The 18,380-nt window shown below is 30.7% G+C and overlaps 1 protein-coding gene across 5 annotated transcripts in view; it reads right to left on the reverse strand.

Moving 5' to 3' along the window:
• Positions 1-1,191: 1,191 nt before the first annotated feature.
• Positions 1,192-18,380, reverse strand: part of Tent2 (terminal nucleotidyltransferase 2) — a 62,212-nt gene continuing 45,023 nt past the window's right edge. For all 5 annotated transcript variants that reach the window (XM_071612465.1, XM_027927811.2, XM_027927810.2 and 2 more), the window contains exons 12-16: positions 16,257-16,300; positions 10,855-10,991; positions 6,466-6,557; positions 4,178-4,257; positions 1,192-2,634 (exon numbers count right to left, since the gene is read on the reverse strand). In XM_071612465.1, the coding sequence (XP_071468566.1) occupies positions 2,560-2,634; positions 4,178-4,257; positions 6,466-6,557; positions 10,855-10,991; positions 16,257-16,300 (428 nt within the window). In that variant the 3' untranslated portion in view covers positions 1,192-2,559. The remainder of the gene's footprint in view (positions 2,635-4,177; positions 4,258-6,465; positions 6,558-10,854; positions 10,992-16,256; positions 16,301-18,380) is intronic.

Genomic DNA, 18,380 nt, shown 5'->3' on the forward strand with positions numbered 1-18,380 from the left:
TGAATGGAGGTTTGGTATTTATTATTCTCTAGTTATGCCAGTTTGTATGTATATGTTTGGTCTGTGGGCAAGGAAGGGAAGACAAGTCAGATACACTATGGAACTAATAGCTTAATGGGCATAGGAATAGAAACAGAAGAGTCCAGGCTCCCAGGTTTTATTAAACCTGGTTTAACATTAGGTAGGCTTTCCATTAACAATTCAAATGACCATGCTCACCTGGGACAAAAAGAATTCAATTGCAGTTGTGGGTATCTGCTAAAATCTAACCTACTGGTAGCCATTCTGCTTCTTCAAATTCACTCAGAATTTCTCAGGAACACTAAAAAGTCTAGAAAACTTATTTGCAAAGAACCTAGCTTGAATTAATCCAAAATTGAGAACTGCAGTACAGAGTATAATACTTTAACAAAACATGCAAATATATAGAAAATGGGGAAGTCAACACCAATAAAATAATTTAGTGTTCACTGCACAAATAGCTAAGAACAAAATTAAGTCTAAAAAAAATCTTTCATATATTCACAGCCCACTTATCTGTCCCATTTGAACTGTCACAAAGTTCATAATCTTAAGTGTCAGCCCACTGATCTAGAATGAAAGTTGATTAACTTCTTGATCTAGTGGTAACACTGAATCAGCTGAAAATGAATAATAGTGTAGGGTCACTGAAAGCTGAGAAAATAGTGGCAGTGCAAGAGTTCACACTATGGTAAATTCTGGGGCTTTATTAGGAAATGCCATAATAACTGCAGAGGCAGAGCACCTTACACACACCCATCCCTGAGAACTGTACAATATTACTGAATGATAAGTACTATTGTTTGTAATGATTACCCAAAGTCATCACCTGAATATTAATTATACTCAATTCATTTTGATAAAGAAGAGTTGTACAATGTATAATCAATTTCAGGAAAAATTCCAAGAATTCGTATAAAAAGTTCAACTGTATCAAATATTACACATTAGTAATCTAAAAAAATCACCTACATGGAAAGCTTCATTCCTAATGGCAGAAAAAATAAGGTACTAATATGGTTAACTGGCTTTAACCATGGATGAACTTAATTCCAAGATTCTCTATATTAATCTAAATAACCAAGCACAACAAATGAAGTCAGATCAGCTCTAGATGCTAACTATAGCCCCAATCTCATTTCAAAAGCAAAGATGTTCACAGAAAAACAATTTCCATATATAAACTTTATTCCATTTGACATCATACAAAAGTTTAAACGTAAAGAAAATGAAAATATGCACCTTTTACATGTCAAAGAAAAGCAAGTTTTAGCTTCTGAATTGGCTTGCAAAAAAAATACTTAAGAGGTACAAACTGTATTACAGTAGGTCTAAAAGAAGTTGTCTGCAATCCTTTTAAAAAAGTTAAAACTGTTTTCAAGATTTTTTTAATATTTAAATTTACAGGCACTCGCCAATTTACAAATATTTACATAAATTTTAAAAAACCTTAATAAACACTGTAACTTTTTTAGCAGCCACCACTACTTCTTTGATGTGGAAAAGAAATACTACAAAAGATATTTTTACAAGCATTAAGCTTTTATTTATATTTTTTTATGTCTTATCTAAAACTTTGTAGTGGCTTACTGCCTAAAAATTCCAGTTTAGATTACGGTCCTATAATTGTACACACACCAAAAAAATCTGATTCTACAAACAGGATATAATCTTAACTTTGATGCTTCAGTTTCTGTTGCTTCTTGTCATCGGAAAAATAAGCAGGAAACGGAAGTAAAGCAAAAGTGCACATTGCACTAAAGCACAGGAAACTTAATCTTTTCAAAATGTCTACATAAAATAGTCCTTAAAACAGTTCTTAACAATTCACTAACTGCTCTAAGAGTTAGTGCTTGCATTACTACAGTGCAAAATGTGTTGTTATTTCAACATAAAATCTAAAGCAATCTCAAAAGTACATCAAAAGCACGTGAGGTACTAATGAAATGCTAATAAAGACACTCAAAGCCTCAATCTGTCCCTGGGAGGCAAGTGAAGATTTAAGACAATTGTCCAGTATTTCATGACACTGCCGTGATTTTACTGAAATAAAAGATTTCATTTTGCTTCAAGTAACTGAATAACTGACTTGAATCTTCACTTTTTAAGAACAGACTTAGACAACAATCTATCTGTTGTATATTACACTTTAAGCATGTACAAATGAGATCCTTTCCAAAATCCCACACAGCTCTTCACTCTTAGTATGTGGTACAATTAACTGAAATTGTATCAAAAACCTTTTTATTTGTTCAGGTAATTTCCCAAAATATATTTTATCTGATTGCCTGAAAATTCATGCCATAATATTACTAATCATCAATGTAAACATCTTCAAAAATACATTTTTTAAATCAAAGTATTTTATTAGGAAATGTCATAATAAAATATGCCATCTTTATATAAGTGTGTCCTTTTAAAAATAAAACAGGAAATAAGAGGAACAATTAAAAAGAAACCATGATAGAGGTAAACAAATGCATTATGCTGTAACTATTGTTCTTTATTTCTCAGAAGAATTTAAGAAACAGAGGCCAGTTATCTTTTCAGGATAGCAGCTCTTAAAGGTAGTATACTGTTCAAATCTCTTTTGTTTTTCAATCTGTGCCATGACTGGGAGAGAGAGAGAAAAAAAATCATTCTTAAAACATAAAATATATGCAGAATACAGAATAAAAGACAAAGAATGTTAACAGTGGTTTTTTCTGATGGTGGAAAACTTTTGGGTAACTTCTTTCTTCCTTGTGTTTTTATTTCCCAAGTTGTTAACATCATCCAAGTATTGTTTTTGTAGCCAAAAAGAAAATGTTATTTTAAAATTCCATACCTGTATGGTTCTAATTCATTAATTTAAAAGTGCAAAAAAACATAAAAATAAAAGTACACATGCAGGTGGTACAAAAAAAGTAAAACTGACAATAACAACATTCACAGACTTAATACTTTTGTCTAAAATAGGAAGACAATTAAAACAAAACTTTTGGATTTGAGAAGGTAAGAAAAAATTACTTCAATTAGTTGATAACTTTTTCTTGTCTTTACTAGCTTTTACAATTACAAATATTACGTATGAAGGACAAAGTAAATCTAAAAAAGGCAATTCATGTATGCCCCTGAAAACAAATAATGAATGGAATTTATTTTTTTTAAATCCTGAAATTCCTGTTTACAAGCTAAAAATCTGGCTCACTACTTTAATTTATTCTCATAATGGCTCCAATGACTAAAAATATTGGTTTTTCAGCTACATAATTCTAAATGAAAAGCTCACTCATCAATAAGAACAAGGTAGCAAAATGCTACTTCCGAGTTCTTAATCTGACAGACAAAAGTATTCCTTCTTAAGTATCTGTTTTAAAATTAAAGACGTTCTATGCTGGGGTTGTAGCTCAGTAGTACAGTGACTGACTAGCATGTGTGAGGCACTGGGTTCGATTTCTCAGCACTGCATATAAATAAATAAAAGTCCACCAACAATTAAAAGAAAAATAAATTTAAAAAAAATTAAAGTTCTGTACAACAAATTTTCTATTCTGGCTGACAAATTGAGAGGGCCTAGTTTGAAGGATAGCTGATAATATAATACCTGAATTTTAAGTTATCATTAAAATAAAGTATGATTTTCACAGTTCTCTGATCTTTTTCTTCTATTAAGCTTTTCCCCCATGTTTCTATTAATGCACTTCCCCACATATGGTGGAATTTCATGAAGACAGGGACCTTGTCTAGCAACACTAGTAATAAATTTACACTGAAAACATATACAAACATATATTTTCAAAACTTCTCAAAATATAAACAAGGATAAAATGGGACTTTAGTTCCTTGTGACAGTGAAATATGCAAGACAACAGCTTTCTTTTAAGGATATAAAAAATACCCTGATATTTTAGGGAAGGAAAGGAATCCATTAGGCTTTACTCATTATTTTGGGAGTTTAATAAGCTCCCTATAAAAATGTTTATTTCTTTAAAAAAAAAAAAAAAAGTCACGTGTATGAAAAGAGAGCCAGCTTTCTCTGAAGGAAACAGTATATCTATATTCAAGTAATAAATTCCCTATTACATTATATTAATGGTTTCACGACAATATATATTCATTTTTATAGCATACTATTCCACTAATGTTTATAGAGTTAATTTGATGCACTATTTACCTTTAAAAATTGATCCTTGATCATGTCAAACTTCTGTTTTTCATGCACAGCTCTGGCTGTATTAGTCCCATCAAAAGGTTCTGCAATGTTAAATGCACATATGAAAAATAAATTCTTAAAATGAGAACTTTCCTTTTTTGGTGGGGGGGCAGCTGATGGTGGTGGTGTTCAAACTCAGGACTCACCCATACCAGGCAAGTACTCTACCACTGAGTTATGTCTCCAACCCTCCAAATTTTTTAGATTATGTGAAACTGTCAATATATGATGGGTTTTGACCTATGAAAACAGCAATTTCATATGGCTCAACCTAATATCTTTATTGAACTTATGCATACAGAAAAGTTTCATACAGCTATCAGCTGTCTAATAAAGATAGAATTCAAGTAAAATGACTAAAAATGAAAGTTATCAAAGTAAGTTAATTCTAAATCATAAAAGTGGATAAGATTTCTGAAGAATTACAGAGGGTCAAGTATCTACCCTAAGAGGGGAGAAAGTTAAAGAATAAAAAGTTATCGAGGTTAGGGATGTGGCTCAGTGCCCCTGGTTTTAATCCCCAGTACCAAAATAAATAAACAAGTACCACTCTATTCATGAGAGGTACCCAATGTCAAATGTCACAGGAAGGTAATCTGAAGTTTAATTTTAATTTAAAAGCTGATTTTGTCCAGCAGAAGAAAGGTCAATAAATCTTTAAAGCAGAAGTTCAACACTGGAGAAAATGAAACATAGTGTTATGTTATGGTGTAGTGTGTAGTTTAGAAAGAAATACAGTGAGGATAGTAACTTCTATGAGAAATTTAGTAGAGAAAGAAGAGAATCAGAATAGGAGACAGGAAGAAAACAAACAAAAGTTTGTGTTTTTCCCATATCTACATTCCATGTCCAGACCCACCTTCACCTATAAGATAAGGGAGAAGAGTCCATATTTGGAAATAAATGACAAGAGGACAAGGAAACTGAAGAAGGATAACTGAAGTCATTAGGAGTGAGATTGATTGGGAGCAGAAGGCAAAACTTGCTATAAATTAAGATTCTGGACCCTGTAAAAGAGGAGGGAAAGTACTTAGAAGAATCAGTAGGATCAAGCTAAGAATATTTTTCAAAGATGAAAATGCCTATAAATATCTTAAAGCTGAAAGAGAGAGATGGGAGAGAAAAGGAATGAAGTTGCTAGAAAGAGAAATGGTAGCTGAGGGGAAAGACCTGGAAAAACTGTGAAAGGAAATCTGATAAAGGGTTTTGCTGTAGATTACAGTACTATAATCCAAGCAGGCCCATAATCTTAAAAGCTTCTTTATTTATTTTGTATTGCTTAGAAGGGCTATTTTGTAAAGGGTGTTTATTGTCACAGTTATTATGTTTTTTTTTTAATTTCAAAAAAAAAAAAAAAAAAGGACAAGGCCATATGCCAAAGTATAGTGAATCACATCATACACAGTACTTTAATAACAATGTTTAATATTCAAAAGAACACAAGTAACTAAAATAACATACACTCTCTGTAAAATTTATTAATAAACCAAATACCAAAGCAGATTTTAATTCCTATTCACAAACTCAAATTTTAAGATGCTGCATATAATTCAAGACTAAAATATTCTAAATCTAATGTTTTCTACAAACACTGATTCTCAATTCTTTTCTTTTTTATCTTGAGATTTACAAAGGTCTTCAGTTTGGTATCTATGCAAACAATTTTGCCTCTTTTATTTTTTTTCCTTTTTCTTTTTTTGATGCTGGGAATCCAACCCAGGGCCTCATGCATGCTACGCAAACTCTCTATTATGCCTCTTAAAGTCAGTTTACCACTGACTCAAAGAAAATGTCTCAGCTACACATAAATTAATTTTAGAGAAAAGAATTTACTTTCACGTTAACTTTCATAGTAAAATTAACTTCAGAAAAAAACTAGTTTGCATTAAATAACAATATTTTCAGTGTCAAAGAATACAGATCATTTCAATAAGAATCATCTTCTATGATATTTTCTCCTATCTGTAAATCATGACATTAAATTTCAATCAATCAAAAGTAGGAGGAATGCACAAAGCCTATTCAGCTCTTACCAACAAAGATTACTCAAATTCATGTTTATTATTTCTCATAACTAAAGAATTTGAAATGATTTTTTAATTAAAAATTTAAAACTAGAAGACCTGTGAATCACTTCAAGACATAAATAAATATATTACTTTTAACTGCAATACAAGCTGAAATTAGTCAAGTAATTCGGTACCATGATGATAACTGGATAGTAAATAGAGTAATCATGGGAAAACTACCTTCTACACAGATGTATTTATTTCTCCATTCAATACCATCAGGCCTTGGAATGGCTTTGGCTTCACGAACTGAAATCATTTGACTATTCCAGCTATAAGAAGAAAAACATTAAATCATGTCAAGTATTTTCATAATCTCCTTTTTATTATATCTAAAGTAAGGCCAACCCTGATTTTCTTACAGAATAATGAAATTTGCCTCAACCATCAGCACAATCTTTATTTCCCTTCTCTAATTATTTTCTCGACAGCACTTACCTTCTAACAACTTGCTTATATATTATGTTATTATTTCTTGTGTGCTTCCCAAGTAGAATGAAGTCTAAGATGCTTAGATATTTATCTTTTTTTCCTACTGTTCATCTACTTACTGAGTACATACAAGCTATTCAATACATGTTTACTGAATAAATGAAGTAGTAAAAAAAAACTAAAAAACTTTAAGTAATCAAAAAATTATGCTCACTGCTAATACCCAAATAAGAATTTTTTATTTGTTAAGAGAAAAGCAATCTTCTTGTGTTGTTTTCTGGTACCATTTGTTCAGGTATATCTTGTATGTCTTGTGAGAAATTTTTAAAATTTATTTTTAAATTTTTAAAATTTCTAATAGAAGCATGTAGGTATTGTTTTAGGAAAACAAAACTGATACTCTATGAAAACAATGCTATTGCTACATATCAGACACAGCTGTCAACAGCAAAATTTTACTCAAGAAAACAACTTTATTGGCACAGCTAAAAATAAATCATCTGATCTTTAGTATACACCAACTTTATACTTTGTTTCTTAAAGGTTTAAGAAGTTTTCACATTTCTAACAGTTATTACAAGCATTCTTTTTCCAAAGGAACATGTTAAAATATATGACCATTCTATACAAGAGAAAAATAAATTTGAAAAATAGCTCAAATCCTTTTTTCAGCAGTATTTAGCTTTCTCTACCATTTCAGCAAGCAGAGAAAGACTACATCTTGGAACCTTCCGATTCCAACATTCACCCTACCCTTCCTCTATGTAAGAGAGGATCCATAAGAATATAACCACAGGTCCAGCATGCCATTTGTTTCTGGAAATGTCATAAATTTCTATATTAATTAAGAAAAATCTTGTATCTTCTGAAGTTTAATAATTTAAAGCATGTTACAAGTATAATTTTCTATTTTGTTTTACCAAAAGTGGCATAGAAATATTATAAAGGGATTTTAAGTCCTTTAAATATATGTGTGTCTGTATGTACATATATATAATATCACTTATATGCACACACACATCTGAATTTATACATTTTAAAAACAAGTGAGATTCAGGTGTAGTGGTACAAGCCTGTGAACCAGCTACTCAGGATGCTGAAGCAAGAGTATCATAAGTTCCAGGCCAGTCTGGGCAACACAGCAAGACCTCATCACTTTCCTCATGCCACACACAACACACACACAAAATGTGCTGTCAAATGAAAATAATATTAGTTATTGGTTACAGCAAATTTTTTTAGAATCCTCATGTACTGCAGTTCCAGAAGTATGAACTCAAAAAAAAAATAATAATTCTGATCTATTGCTTTAGATGTTTCTTAAAAATTAACAATATAAGGGGAAGAGTTATGGAACCATAACTGAACTAAACATAGTTATAATATTATACTTTGTATTACTTAAGAAAAATTTCACTAACAAAATGAACTTTCTCCTAGGATGATTTCTAGTATCAGCTTAAAGGGAAATTGTATTTGTAAACATTACTTTTAAAATGCACAGATTGATGTTTTTTTCTTTCAGAAGAGTTTAGAATATTAAAATATAAGGCTGTAGGTATAGCTCAGAGATAGAGCACTTTACTACCTGGGTTCAATACCAGTGGAAGGAAGAAGGAAAGGAAGGAAAAACTACTAAAATACTATATCCTGCTGTTAAGTTACAACTTTTGTTTCTTTAAACTAAAGGAATTCAGTTGTCAACACTAAATTTCTATTAAATTCAATTCTGAATTTACATTAGATGCCACTACCTGACTACTTGGTTCTAAACTGGGTCACAAAAACCTATGCAACACATATTCATTTAATTGATTATCCCTAATCAGGTATCATTTACGCTTCAACTTACAATCAACCCAAGTAATGCAAGTTATTTAAATGACTATCATTTGAAGTACTTCAAAGGGAAAAAAAAATACTTTGAATCACAATCATTCAAACTGATTAAATCTACTCATTTTCAACAAACTTTTGAATATTTTTAATTATTAACTATTTCAAATCATTAAAACATAATATATAATTTATTTACTCTAAGAAGTAAATTTAAATGTAGAATGTCAATGGTAATTTTAAAAATATTTTCCTTAAATATTTCATTCTTTAAAACACATAAGGCAGGGCTGGGTTGTAGGCTTAGTAGTAGAACACTTGCCTAGCATGTGTGAGGCACTGGATTCAATCCTCAGCACCACATAAAAATAAATAAAACAAAGGTATTTTGTCTACCTACAACAACAAAAATACAAAGACACACAAAGCAGCCAGGCATAGTAGTGCACACCGAGTCTCAGTGACTCGGAAGGCTGAGGCAGGAGAATATCAAGTTTGAGGTCAGCCAGGGCAACTTAGTGAGAGCCTGTCTCAAAATAAAAAAATATTAAAAGGGCTAGGGCTGTATCTCAGTGGTAAAGCACTCCTGGATTCAATCCCCAGTACAAGAGTGTGGGACTCCAGGGGGGACAGAGACAGAATACAAATATACAAGCCCTTTATCATACTGATCTATTCTTGATCATTATTTGCTTACCATGTGAAGCACTGATTACATTGATTATATTTCCTAGAATCCTTGGTGATCCTTGTCCACTATTTTGTCAGTTCATAGTTCCCAATGAATCTGTGAAGCCTAACTTCATTTAAAAAAATTTTAGCATAGCAGCACAATGTGAGTGAAGTGGGTAAGAAAAACCAGTCATTTTTTTATTTACTTATCTTTATGTTATGTTATTTATTTAACAGTTGGGGGTCTGGCTATATTGCCTTATCTGCCCCTGATCTTCTGGGCTCAAGCAATTCTTCTCCCTCAGGAATCAGAGTAGCTGGTATTACAGGCATGCACCACCATAGATGTCTAAAGATCCATAATTTTTAAATGGCTATATAAACCTTCTACAACGTTTATATCATGTACTCAAAGCATTCCTTACCAAGCATTTAATTCTTTGTCTTTAAAGAGAATTTTTAAATTGAATATCTCAACATACAGAAGAAATTGATCCTCAGCACCACATAAAAATAAAAAAATAAAGGTATTGTGGTGTTCAACTACAACTAAAAAAATATTTTTTTTTGAAAAGGGCTTTACTTTTTAGAATCTGAATAACATTTCTTCTTTCATGTCCCATGTTTCAAATCATCTAAGTCAGATTTCTTTAGAGCTACTTGTATCACATCTGAAAAAACAATACCAATATTGCAGTGTATCACAGTTAAGTGTGAACTGTGCAAACTATCTGAAACAGTACCCTTATAAGGTATGAGATCTTTCAGTGAGTGACTTCATCTCTCTTACTTCATATCTCTCTAAGCCTCCCTGGTAAAATATGAGGACATCATATAATACCACCTAATAATAGTTACTTTGTAAACTGAATGAGATAATACATATAATCTGCTTAGAAGCATTTTAGCACTTACTAATAGTAATTTATTATTATTGTTATTCTTCTCTCCAAATTCCTTCAAAATGGTTTAAGGTTCATTGCACCCTCCTCTAATTTTGTATAATTCCCAAACTTGTCTTCTTCCTTCAAACTTCCCCAGATTGATCAGAAAAGCAGCAAACAAATACTAGCCTCACTATCTCTGGACTTAGAACTCCCAAAAGAATTTTCTCTTCTGTCTGGACTGATTGTGCACTTTGTCTCATGTTTATATATTGCCCTCAAAACAAAAAAGGAGAAAAAGATGTTTCCTTGATGTGCCTATCACACTAACACAACTATTAATCAGATAGCATGAATTAAATAAAAAATTTCCAAGTCTGTCTTGGCTGTATTTTTAACTGCACATTTTAGTTCCTAGAAAATGTATCTGTTCCAATCTACAAAATACCTAAAAGACAGGACCCATAGAGACTCTTTTATGGAATGAGGCAGCAAAACAAAGTGGGAACATGAATAAAATCAGCTAAAACTGGGCTTATTAAATGGAGCTTATTAAACTATAATATTTTTATTAGTTAGAATTATTAGATCAATTTAGCATCTAATATCATTACATATTAAATTTCATAAATTACACATTTCTGAATATGTTTACAGCACTATAGTTGACAAACAGAGCTTCTGACCAAATTTGTAGCATTCACTTACATATAAATGAATAAACACAATTTAAAGTTTTACTTACTCAAACTCTGTAGCATAATATTTAAGAAAGCCCAGTAAGAGGTCCCCAAGACTTGATTCATTCTTTGAGAGGTAAGGAGGAACATTACATGGAGCTTGATGTACAAGGTGCAGCTGTATAACAGGACTGAAACATTCCTGTTAAAAAAAGAAAAAAAATGTAAAGCCATTTAAAACATTTACACTAAAAAACTTAACAAATCCTAATGCAAGTTGAGGAGAGAAGAAATTTTCTTTTGGTATCCAGGGGTACTCTACCACTAAGCTACATCCGCAGCTCTTTTTATTTTAAGACAGGGTCTCAACTAGTGTTGCATACTGGCTTCAAACTTGTGATCACCTGCCTTAGCCTCCCAAGTCACTAGAATTACAGGTGTGTGCCACTATGCCTGGTGAGAAAAATTTCCTTTATATTGGCAATTTGGAAATTTGAAGATTTTCTTCTAAAGGTTTCACCAATACTTGGAGTAAGCCAGAAATTACCTGAAAAACTAAGATATTCTAATTCTTGGCTCAGGTATATCATTAAGTTAACATTTCTACGGTAGCAGAAGATTTCTAACTCATAAGTAAAATTTTATTATACATACATGATTCCTCCCAATAATATTAATATTTTCATAAATTTATCTCCTTAATTATTTCTACAAGGAGCAGATGTACCTTAGGTATAAAGGCTATATCCAAACACAAATTAAATAATTTTCCAACTGCCACTTAATCTTTTTCTCAGAGGCCACAAAAATAGCTTTAATGTATAAATAGTACTTATGCTGATTTAAGATTTTTAAATTTTTGTTTTATTCTGTTTTTATATTTTGTTTTTTAGAGGGAAGAGAAGATAGACATTAAACATGAACTTGAAAAGACAAAGGCAAGGAAAAGAAGATAATACACATAACGAACAATATATTTAGCAATACTTTTACCACAGTATTTATCCATATAAACTGCTTGCAATCCAGGTCCAATTGGATAAGACATTTATCAGAAGGAATACTAATGGATACTTAATGTTTGGCCTATGGTATATCATTCACTATCATATCTGTTCTTCCTCTATTAGCAGCAAGTTCTGAATCTGAAGAACTGCATATGAATATAAGGTTTTCAAGTAATATATACCCATAAATTAAAAAATTATTTTCCTAAGGTAATTTGTACAATGCCATTGAAAATAGTTTTCTGCATTTACCCACTGCCATCACAGCAAAAATGAATAAAAATTATAAAAAAGCAACTGAGTAAACTGGGTAATGCAGCAGAACAACTAAAATGAGTTAAGGTTACTATTTAACAGATTAACCTTGGGCTTATAGATATTATTTCAACTGAAACATCTAAGTAACTGTAAAAAAATTTAAGCTTCCTTATCATTCAATGCTAATCCTCAAAAAAATCAATAAAAACAAAAGAGCAAAAAACAAAAATATTTTCTCCCTTGTTCCATTACCTAGAATTCTATTAATAATGTTTAACCATTGAGAAGTGATTACCTTTCTCTTAAGAAGAAAAATTCCATTCCAACCACAATTAATAAAGCTGGCACTCTCTTAAACCTGGAACTTCCTCTTATAATAGCTATTGTTATTACATCATAAAACCCAAGTTGAAATATTAATTGTCTAAGAGGAAAGGCTGGGGGAGATAGGAAAGAAGTCTCAATTTACAATAAAGAATAAAGAAAAAAGGACGAAAGATACAGTGCTTCTACCCGCCTTTGTCTCTTACTTGTTAGGTATAAACTGGACTTAGGACAACATTATTTGAAACTGTTATTTAGATATTATTTCCTGGCAAATCAAATAATAGGTATAATGTAAATCAAATGATAGGAAAAGTGGCAGGCATAATTATTATATGTCAATTTAAAATTAAAAAAGAAAGCCAGCTTCCTATTTAATAGCTCCTACTCTGAAGATTCTTACTAATTTCGATACCCATCACCTATTAAACATTCAGATTATGAACTGATGCTTTAACAGTCTTCTTATCTGAAGTTTGAAACTGTTTGAACTTCCTTTAAAATTCTTATTTTGTTCAATAATTTAAAGAAAAATATTAGCAATTATAAGATTAAAACTGAAAAGTTGTGAGATCTACTTTGTTAAAATGCTGAATGACCTTGGACCAACAATTTGGACAATCTTTGCCCAACTCTACTGTTCTTTTTTCATAAACTTACACAAAAAGAGTCATTGACTACTTATTGAGGAAAAACTGAAAGGAAAATTCAAACTTGAAAAGAAAAGTTATATGTAAATAGGAATTCCATCTACCCTTAAGAATTTCTCAGATTTTGGTAATCATTCACATTGCAAAAAGATTTTCTGCTTTAAGAAAGACTTCCACAAAGAATTTCTTTTAAAAAGGAGCTCCCTCATTATAGTTGTGGGTTTAAGAAAAATAGACAGATACATAAGGGGGTACAGAACTTAAACTAATACATTAGAAGCACATACAGAATATAAAATCAAAGGAAAAACAGCAGCTTAAAATTATAATGTAAGTCAATGAAAAGGCAATTAGACTGTAAACTACTTCTTTAGGAAGCAGATTTGGGGGATTACCAAAATTCATGTTTGCTTGATTTCCTACATAAAAGGAAGATTTCTTCATTGCATTTTTAGGACACTTTATATTGAACTACAAATCACCACATGTAATAAACAGTTCCTGAAAACGTTTTTCAAAGAATATATACATGTTGACAATATGAGGATAAGTAATCTTCCATTTCTCTTCGATCAATGCCAAGCTAGAAATTTAAAGGCAACCCCCCGAAAAACATCTGAAATGTGTCTTTACAACTGCTTACCAAAAATAGCAAAAACATCTTATATCAGATCCCATAATTTTTCTGAGATTACTTTATCTTCAAAAGTTTGAAATTTGGACAATTAAGGACTTTCTAGAATAAGTAAGACTGCTTAATCTTTATGCTACTTTTTAGTCAGTAAAAATGAAATAGTAATTATTAATAATCCTATAGTATAACAGCTTTTAGAGTAATTATATATTTATAGGTCTTTCATCTATTTCACATATTCGATATCACAAGTGACTTGAAATATACCAATTTTTAAAAATAAATGTTTTCCCTTTGAAAAGTAACAAAAGTTTTTGTGTTATTATAAAGTTTTGCCATTCTCAAACTCATTTATATAAGTAAGCAGAAAATTTGCCATATGTGTTTTTCTTAAAAATGTCTTATAGGTAGGAATAATCAGAAATACACAAATAAAATATAATAAGCAACAGAAGTTACTTGAAATTATATGTTAGTGAGCACTACTGTAATTTTGCCTTCCCCTAGGAAACTAAGGAAAATGGAAAAAATACTAGTATCTGAATGTATCATTTGTGACTATACAGCTTGAATCAATCGTGTAATCTTTCTAAGATTTAGTTTCCTCATCTGTGAAATAGGAATGATATCTTACAAGTCCATTTGTCCAGGGTTAAAGAACCTATATGTAAAATTTTGGATACTAAGTAAATGATGGTTATTATCAGTAATAAGAATCAAGTTGATTTGCTTGTTCCATCAGATGGACCACTTAAAAGCACTCTGCTTACCAGTTTGTCGGTTTCATATAAAACAAAAAATCTTACTTAAGAGGGAGTAGTAGGTCCTTATCTGTGTAAGCATCAATTTTATAGTAAAAATAACAGCTGCAATAATTAAAATGAGTGCCTAAATGCCAATTAAAACACTATTTACAGGTCTTGAATTAGTATTTTTTAAGGCCTTAGAGTTGGGCTAGTATTGAATTTATTCACCATCACTGTTATAGACATAGGAAACAAGTTAAGACTGTAGGGTCAGAAAGAAAAAAAAAAAAGAGTGTAGGGCCAGAAGTAGTGGATGTGAACAAAGGTCTGTACTACCAAGAGGGCAAAACTAGACAATCAGAAAAATAGAAGAAACATGGGGCTGTTCAAACTAGAATTTAATAAGAATCTGGATGGGTATCTTGTCACAAAAAAGCAATATTTTTGCCCCCAAGTAAACTGATATTAAATTGATACTTTCCTAGTATCTTATATTAGCAAAAAAAGATTTTTCATAGCACCAGGTTTCAAGTGAGATTTTTGCAAAAACATTTTTCAATATATAATAAGTATAACTATTAGATTCCTTGTATGCTGAAAACTATATGCAGCTCTTTTTACGCTGCAACCTGGGTCTAAAAGGTTGGAACAATAAAATGAAATAGTAATAAACATAACCATTCTCTGTACACCTTTCAGTATGAACTAAAGAACAAATACTTATGGAAGAAGAAAATGAATTAAAGAATAAGGCCAAAAAGTTAACCTACTTTTATTTTTGTACTTGCTGATGATTCCACATTTTTCATGTTTAAGAGAGCATAAAGTCTGATCACTAACTATACAGACGCTCATTATGATATAGTTCTTCAGAACAACATTATTAGTTTCTAAATGGAGGAAGACAGCAGACACCAGAAGGTTTTTGTCAAGTCTCTTCTAGCAGATGACCCACCAGAAATTGAGAGACCACCCCACTATAGCAAAATTCTATTACAGTGAACCTTTATTATTCAGTACCTTGCATGTGTGCATACTAACAAAAATATGGTTTCAGAAGGCTATCCAAACATTCCAAACAAGCAAGATAAATATTATTTCCACAGAAAATCAGGCACAAGGATGACTATGAAGGAAAACAGAAATGATAGGACTATAAAACAAGGAAACAAAAAATTCCAGAGAAGAACACAGAAAACTGGAAACAAAAGATGCATAGATTATGGATATGTACATTATATAACCTAGGTTTCTCTAAATTCACATCAAATAAATACTAATTTTTTTTCTAGTAGGCACACTTCATGTTTTCAGTGTTTCCAATTAATTTCATGATTTTAAATAAGCAGACCAGAATAGTATAATAAAGTTTACCTCTTTTGGTGTATTACAAATTAAAGATAAAAAGATTATCCAATAGTTAAACTTCTTAATTTTCCCCCAAACTTTTCAACATATAATTACTGTAGACTGAAAAATTTCTGAGTTACTAACTGAAGAAATGCTATAAAACTATATTTTAAAGTAGTATGAAGAAAACTGGAAAAAGGCCAAATAGGCCTTGATCAACTGAGTACATTTAATCCCCATTAATAATGAGTATCATGCAAAAAAAAGTCTACCATTAACATAACTGACCACAATGTCTGCCAATAATCAAACAAAAATCAGATTTCTGAAAAAATATATGAAATATTTAAATTTTCTTGTAGCAAATGCCTCAGCCTATATAAAAAAAATGTTATCATGTACTTAGTTTTATTACTTTCATATTCACATTAATACTACATAGAATTCTACATATACTTGACATAATATGTATTATAATAATTTATAAGAAACACTTACTGGGTAAATTTTTTGGAGGGATGGAAGAATTGGTTCAGGTAGGGCTATAAAAAGAAAAAGTTTAAAGCTTTTGTGATTTACATGACTCATTTTACAATGCAATAATCTGTCAGCTACACCCCAGGTAAGAGACAACAAGGGTCTATGCTAAAATTCAACAGTTTTCATATACTTCATGAAATTAATCCTCAACCTTAAAATTTTCAATGTAAGATACACTTAAGTTAACAATTTAAGATTTTATTAATAGACTATATATTCCTATGTAAACCCAATGTTCCTTACATGATTTTAGAATAATAGCTATCAAGAAAAGGACATAACATTTGGCCCAACATCAAACACACACACAAAATAAGACATGGATTGTTCTACAGATATTGAATGGACATTGTTAAGATGGATATAACTATCAGAAAAATGCAATTTTAAAAGTATAGTTCAATGATATTATTAATATCATGACTGAACAGTAGTTCCACCATGACTTTCCTGTCATTATTTAATTTCCACTAACGATGCCAAAACTGAGATCGTTTCAGGAAATTATCTGTTGAAAAAAAAAAAAAAACTAAAAAATCTTCCAGCTATATAACATGCTTTTTACAAAAGAATGCCTCAGCAAAAGTCAGAAATCTAAATTGAGATTCATATCACTCTGCTATCAAATAGATAAGATTTCACACAAAGGAATCTCTATCCTCATTCTACTACTATATTTGTTAACTGTTCCTCACCATTCAGGAGCCTTAAATAACTCAAATCATATTCAATGCATTAACAGTAATTTCACAATGTTATAATGTAAATGGGACAATATAAAAGGCAGTATGTCTGATAGTCACAACATAAGAACTAAAAAATATCAAGTATGTTAAAATACAAAGTAATAAAATTTCTTTACTATTAGAAACCAATAGTACCATGATACACTTTGCATTTAAGATTAAGAAATATATATAACTAAATTCAGTAACAAAGAATACTTATTTCACTTATTTTTCAAAAACACCTCTGGAAAAGATTAATGTGCACGTAACCAACTTACATAGTCTCCAACTATAAGAGTATTAATTTCTACTACATGGTAGAGAGTAGGATGCTTTATTTAAAATTCCCTTCTGCATCATGCTTCATTCCCAATTCAAAAATTAGAAATAAAATATAATTCTGTGATATAAATGTATGCAGTGTATGTCTAAGAACATTAAAAGGAAAAACACACTCATTACTTACCAAAAATCACTCTTAGGAAGTACGGATATTTACATAAATGTATTATTTTTCCTTCCAGAGGCATTCAAATGATCAAAGTTCTAGAAGACCCTCCAAGTAAACTCAAGCTCCAGTCACTTTAATTGTAAACATCTATGCATTTGTTTAATCTTTTTTAATGGTTTTAAAATAATTTTTTAAATTAATATAGAAATTCAAGATGGAATGATACAGAAATAAATAATATAGAAATCAAGTTGGAAAAATCTTACCAAAAATTAGTTTACTTAAAAATCTTAATTCTTCCCCACTGAATACCCCATAAATTAAAATTACAATAAAACAAAAAATGAAGAAAAGAACATAGAATTTGAAGATAGAATTTTTTTTCCTCCAAATGCAGTTTATTTATTCTTCCACTAATTCAGAAAGGTACAAAAGTATTAATTTTTCCATATGTACTACAAACTAAGATACAGATACAATGTTCACTAGCTATTTCCAGTTCATTAGATGGTTGCAGTGCACTTAATTTTTGTCAATGTATGTAATAGTATCTTTTCATTCATTAACTATGAACACAAACTCTATTTGGAAAATGTTTTTATCATTTGATATATTTTGGTGGGTTGTAATAAATGCGACGTTAACACATAAGTTATACTAACTCTTAACCTGGACAATATCATTCTTTGAATCTACACCAAGTAGTACTGAGTGAGAAAACAAGCCAATATTTAGTAGGTGCTCACCAAGTCTTGGCTTTCTTTTTCCTTTCTTGCATCAATTCAGTCCATTGTTAAAAAAAAAAAAAAAAATGATATAGATGCTAACACTCAACAAGTGGGGAGGGGAAAAGAAGTTCAATGGATCAGACAAAGGGAAATGAAGAGAAGGGAGGGGGAATAG

Source organism: Marmota flaviventris, chromosome 5 (assembly GCF_047511675.1).
Source record: "Marmota flaviventris isolate mMarFla1 chromosome 5, mMarFla1.hap1, whole genome shotgun sequence".
NCBI lineage: Eukaryota > Metazoa > Chordata > Mammalia > Rodentia > Sciuridae > Marmota > Marmota flaviventris.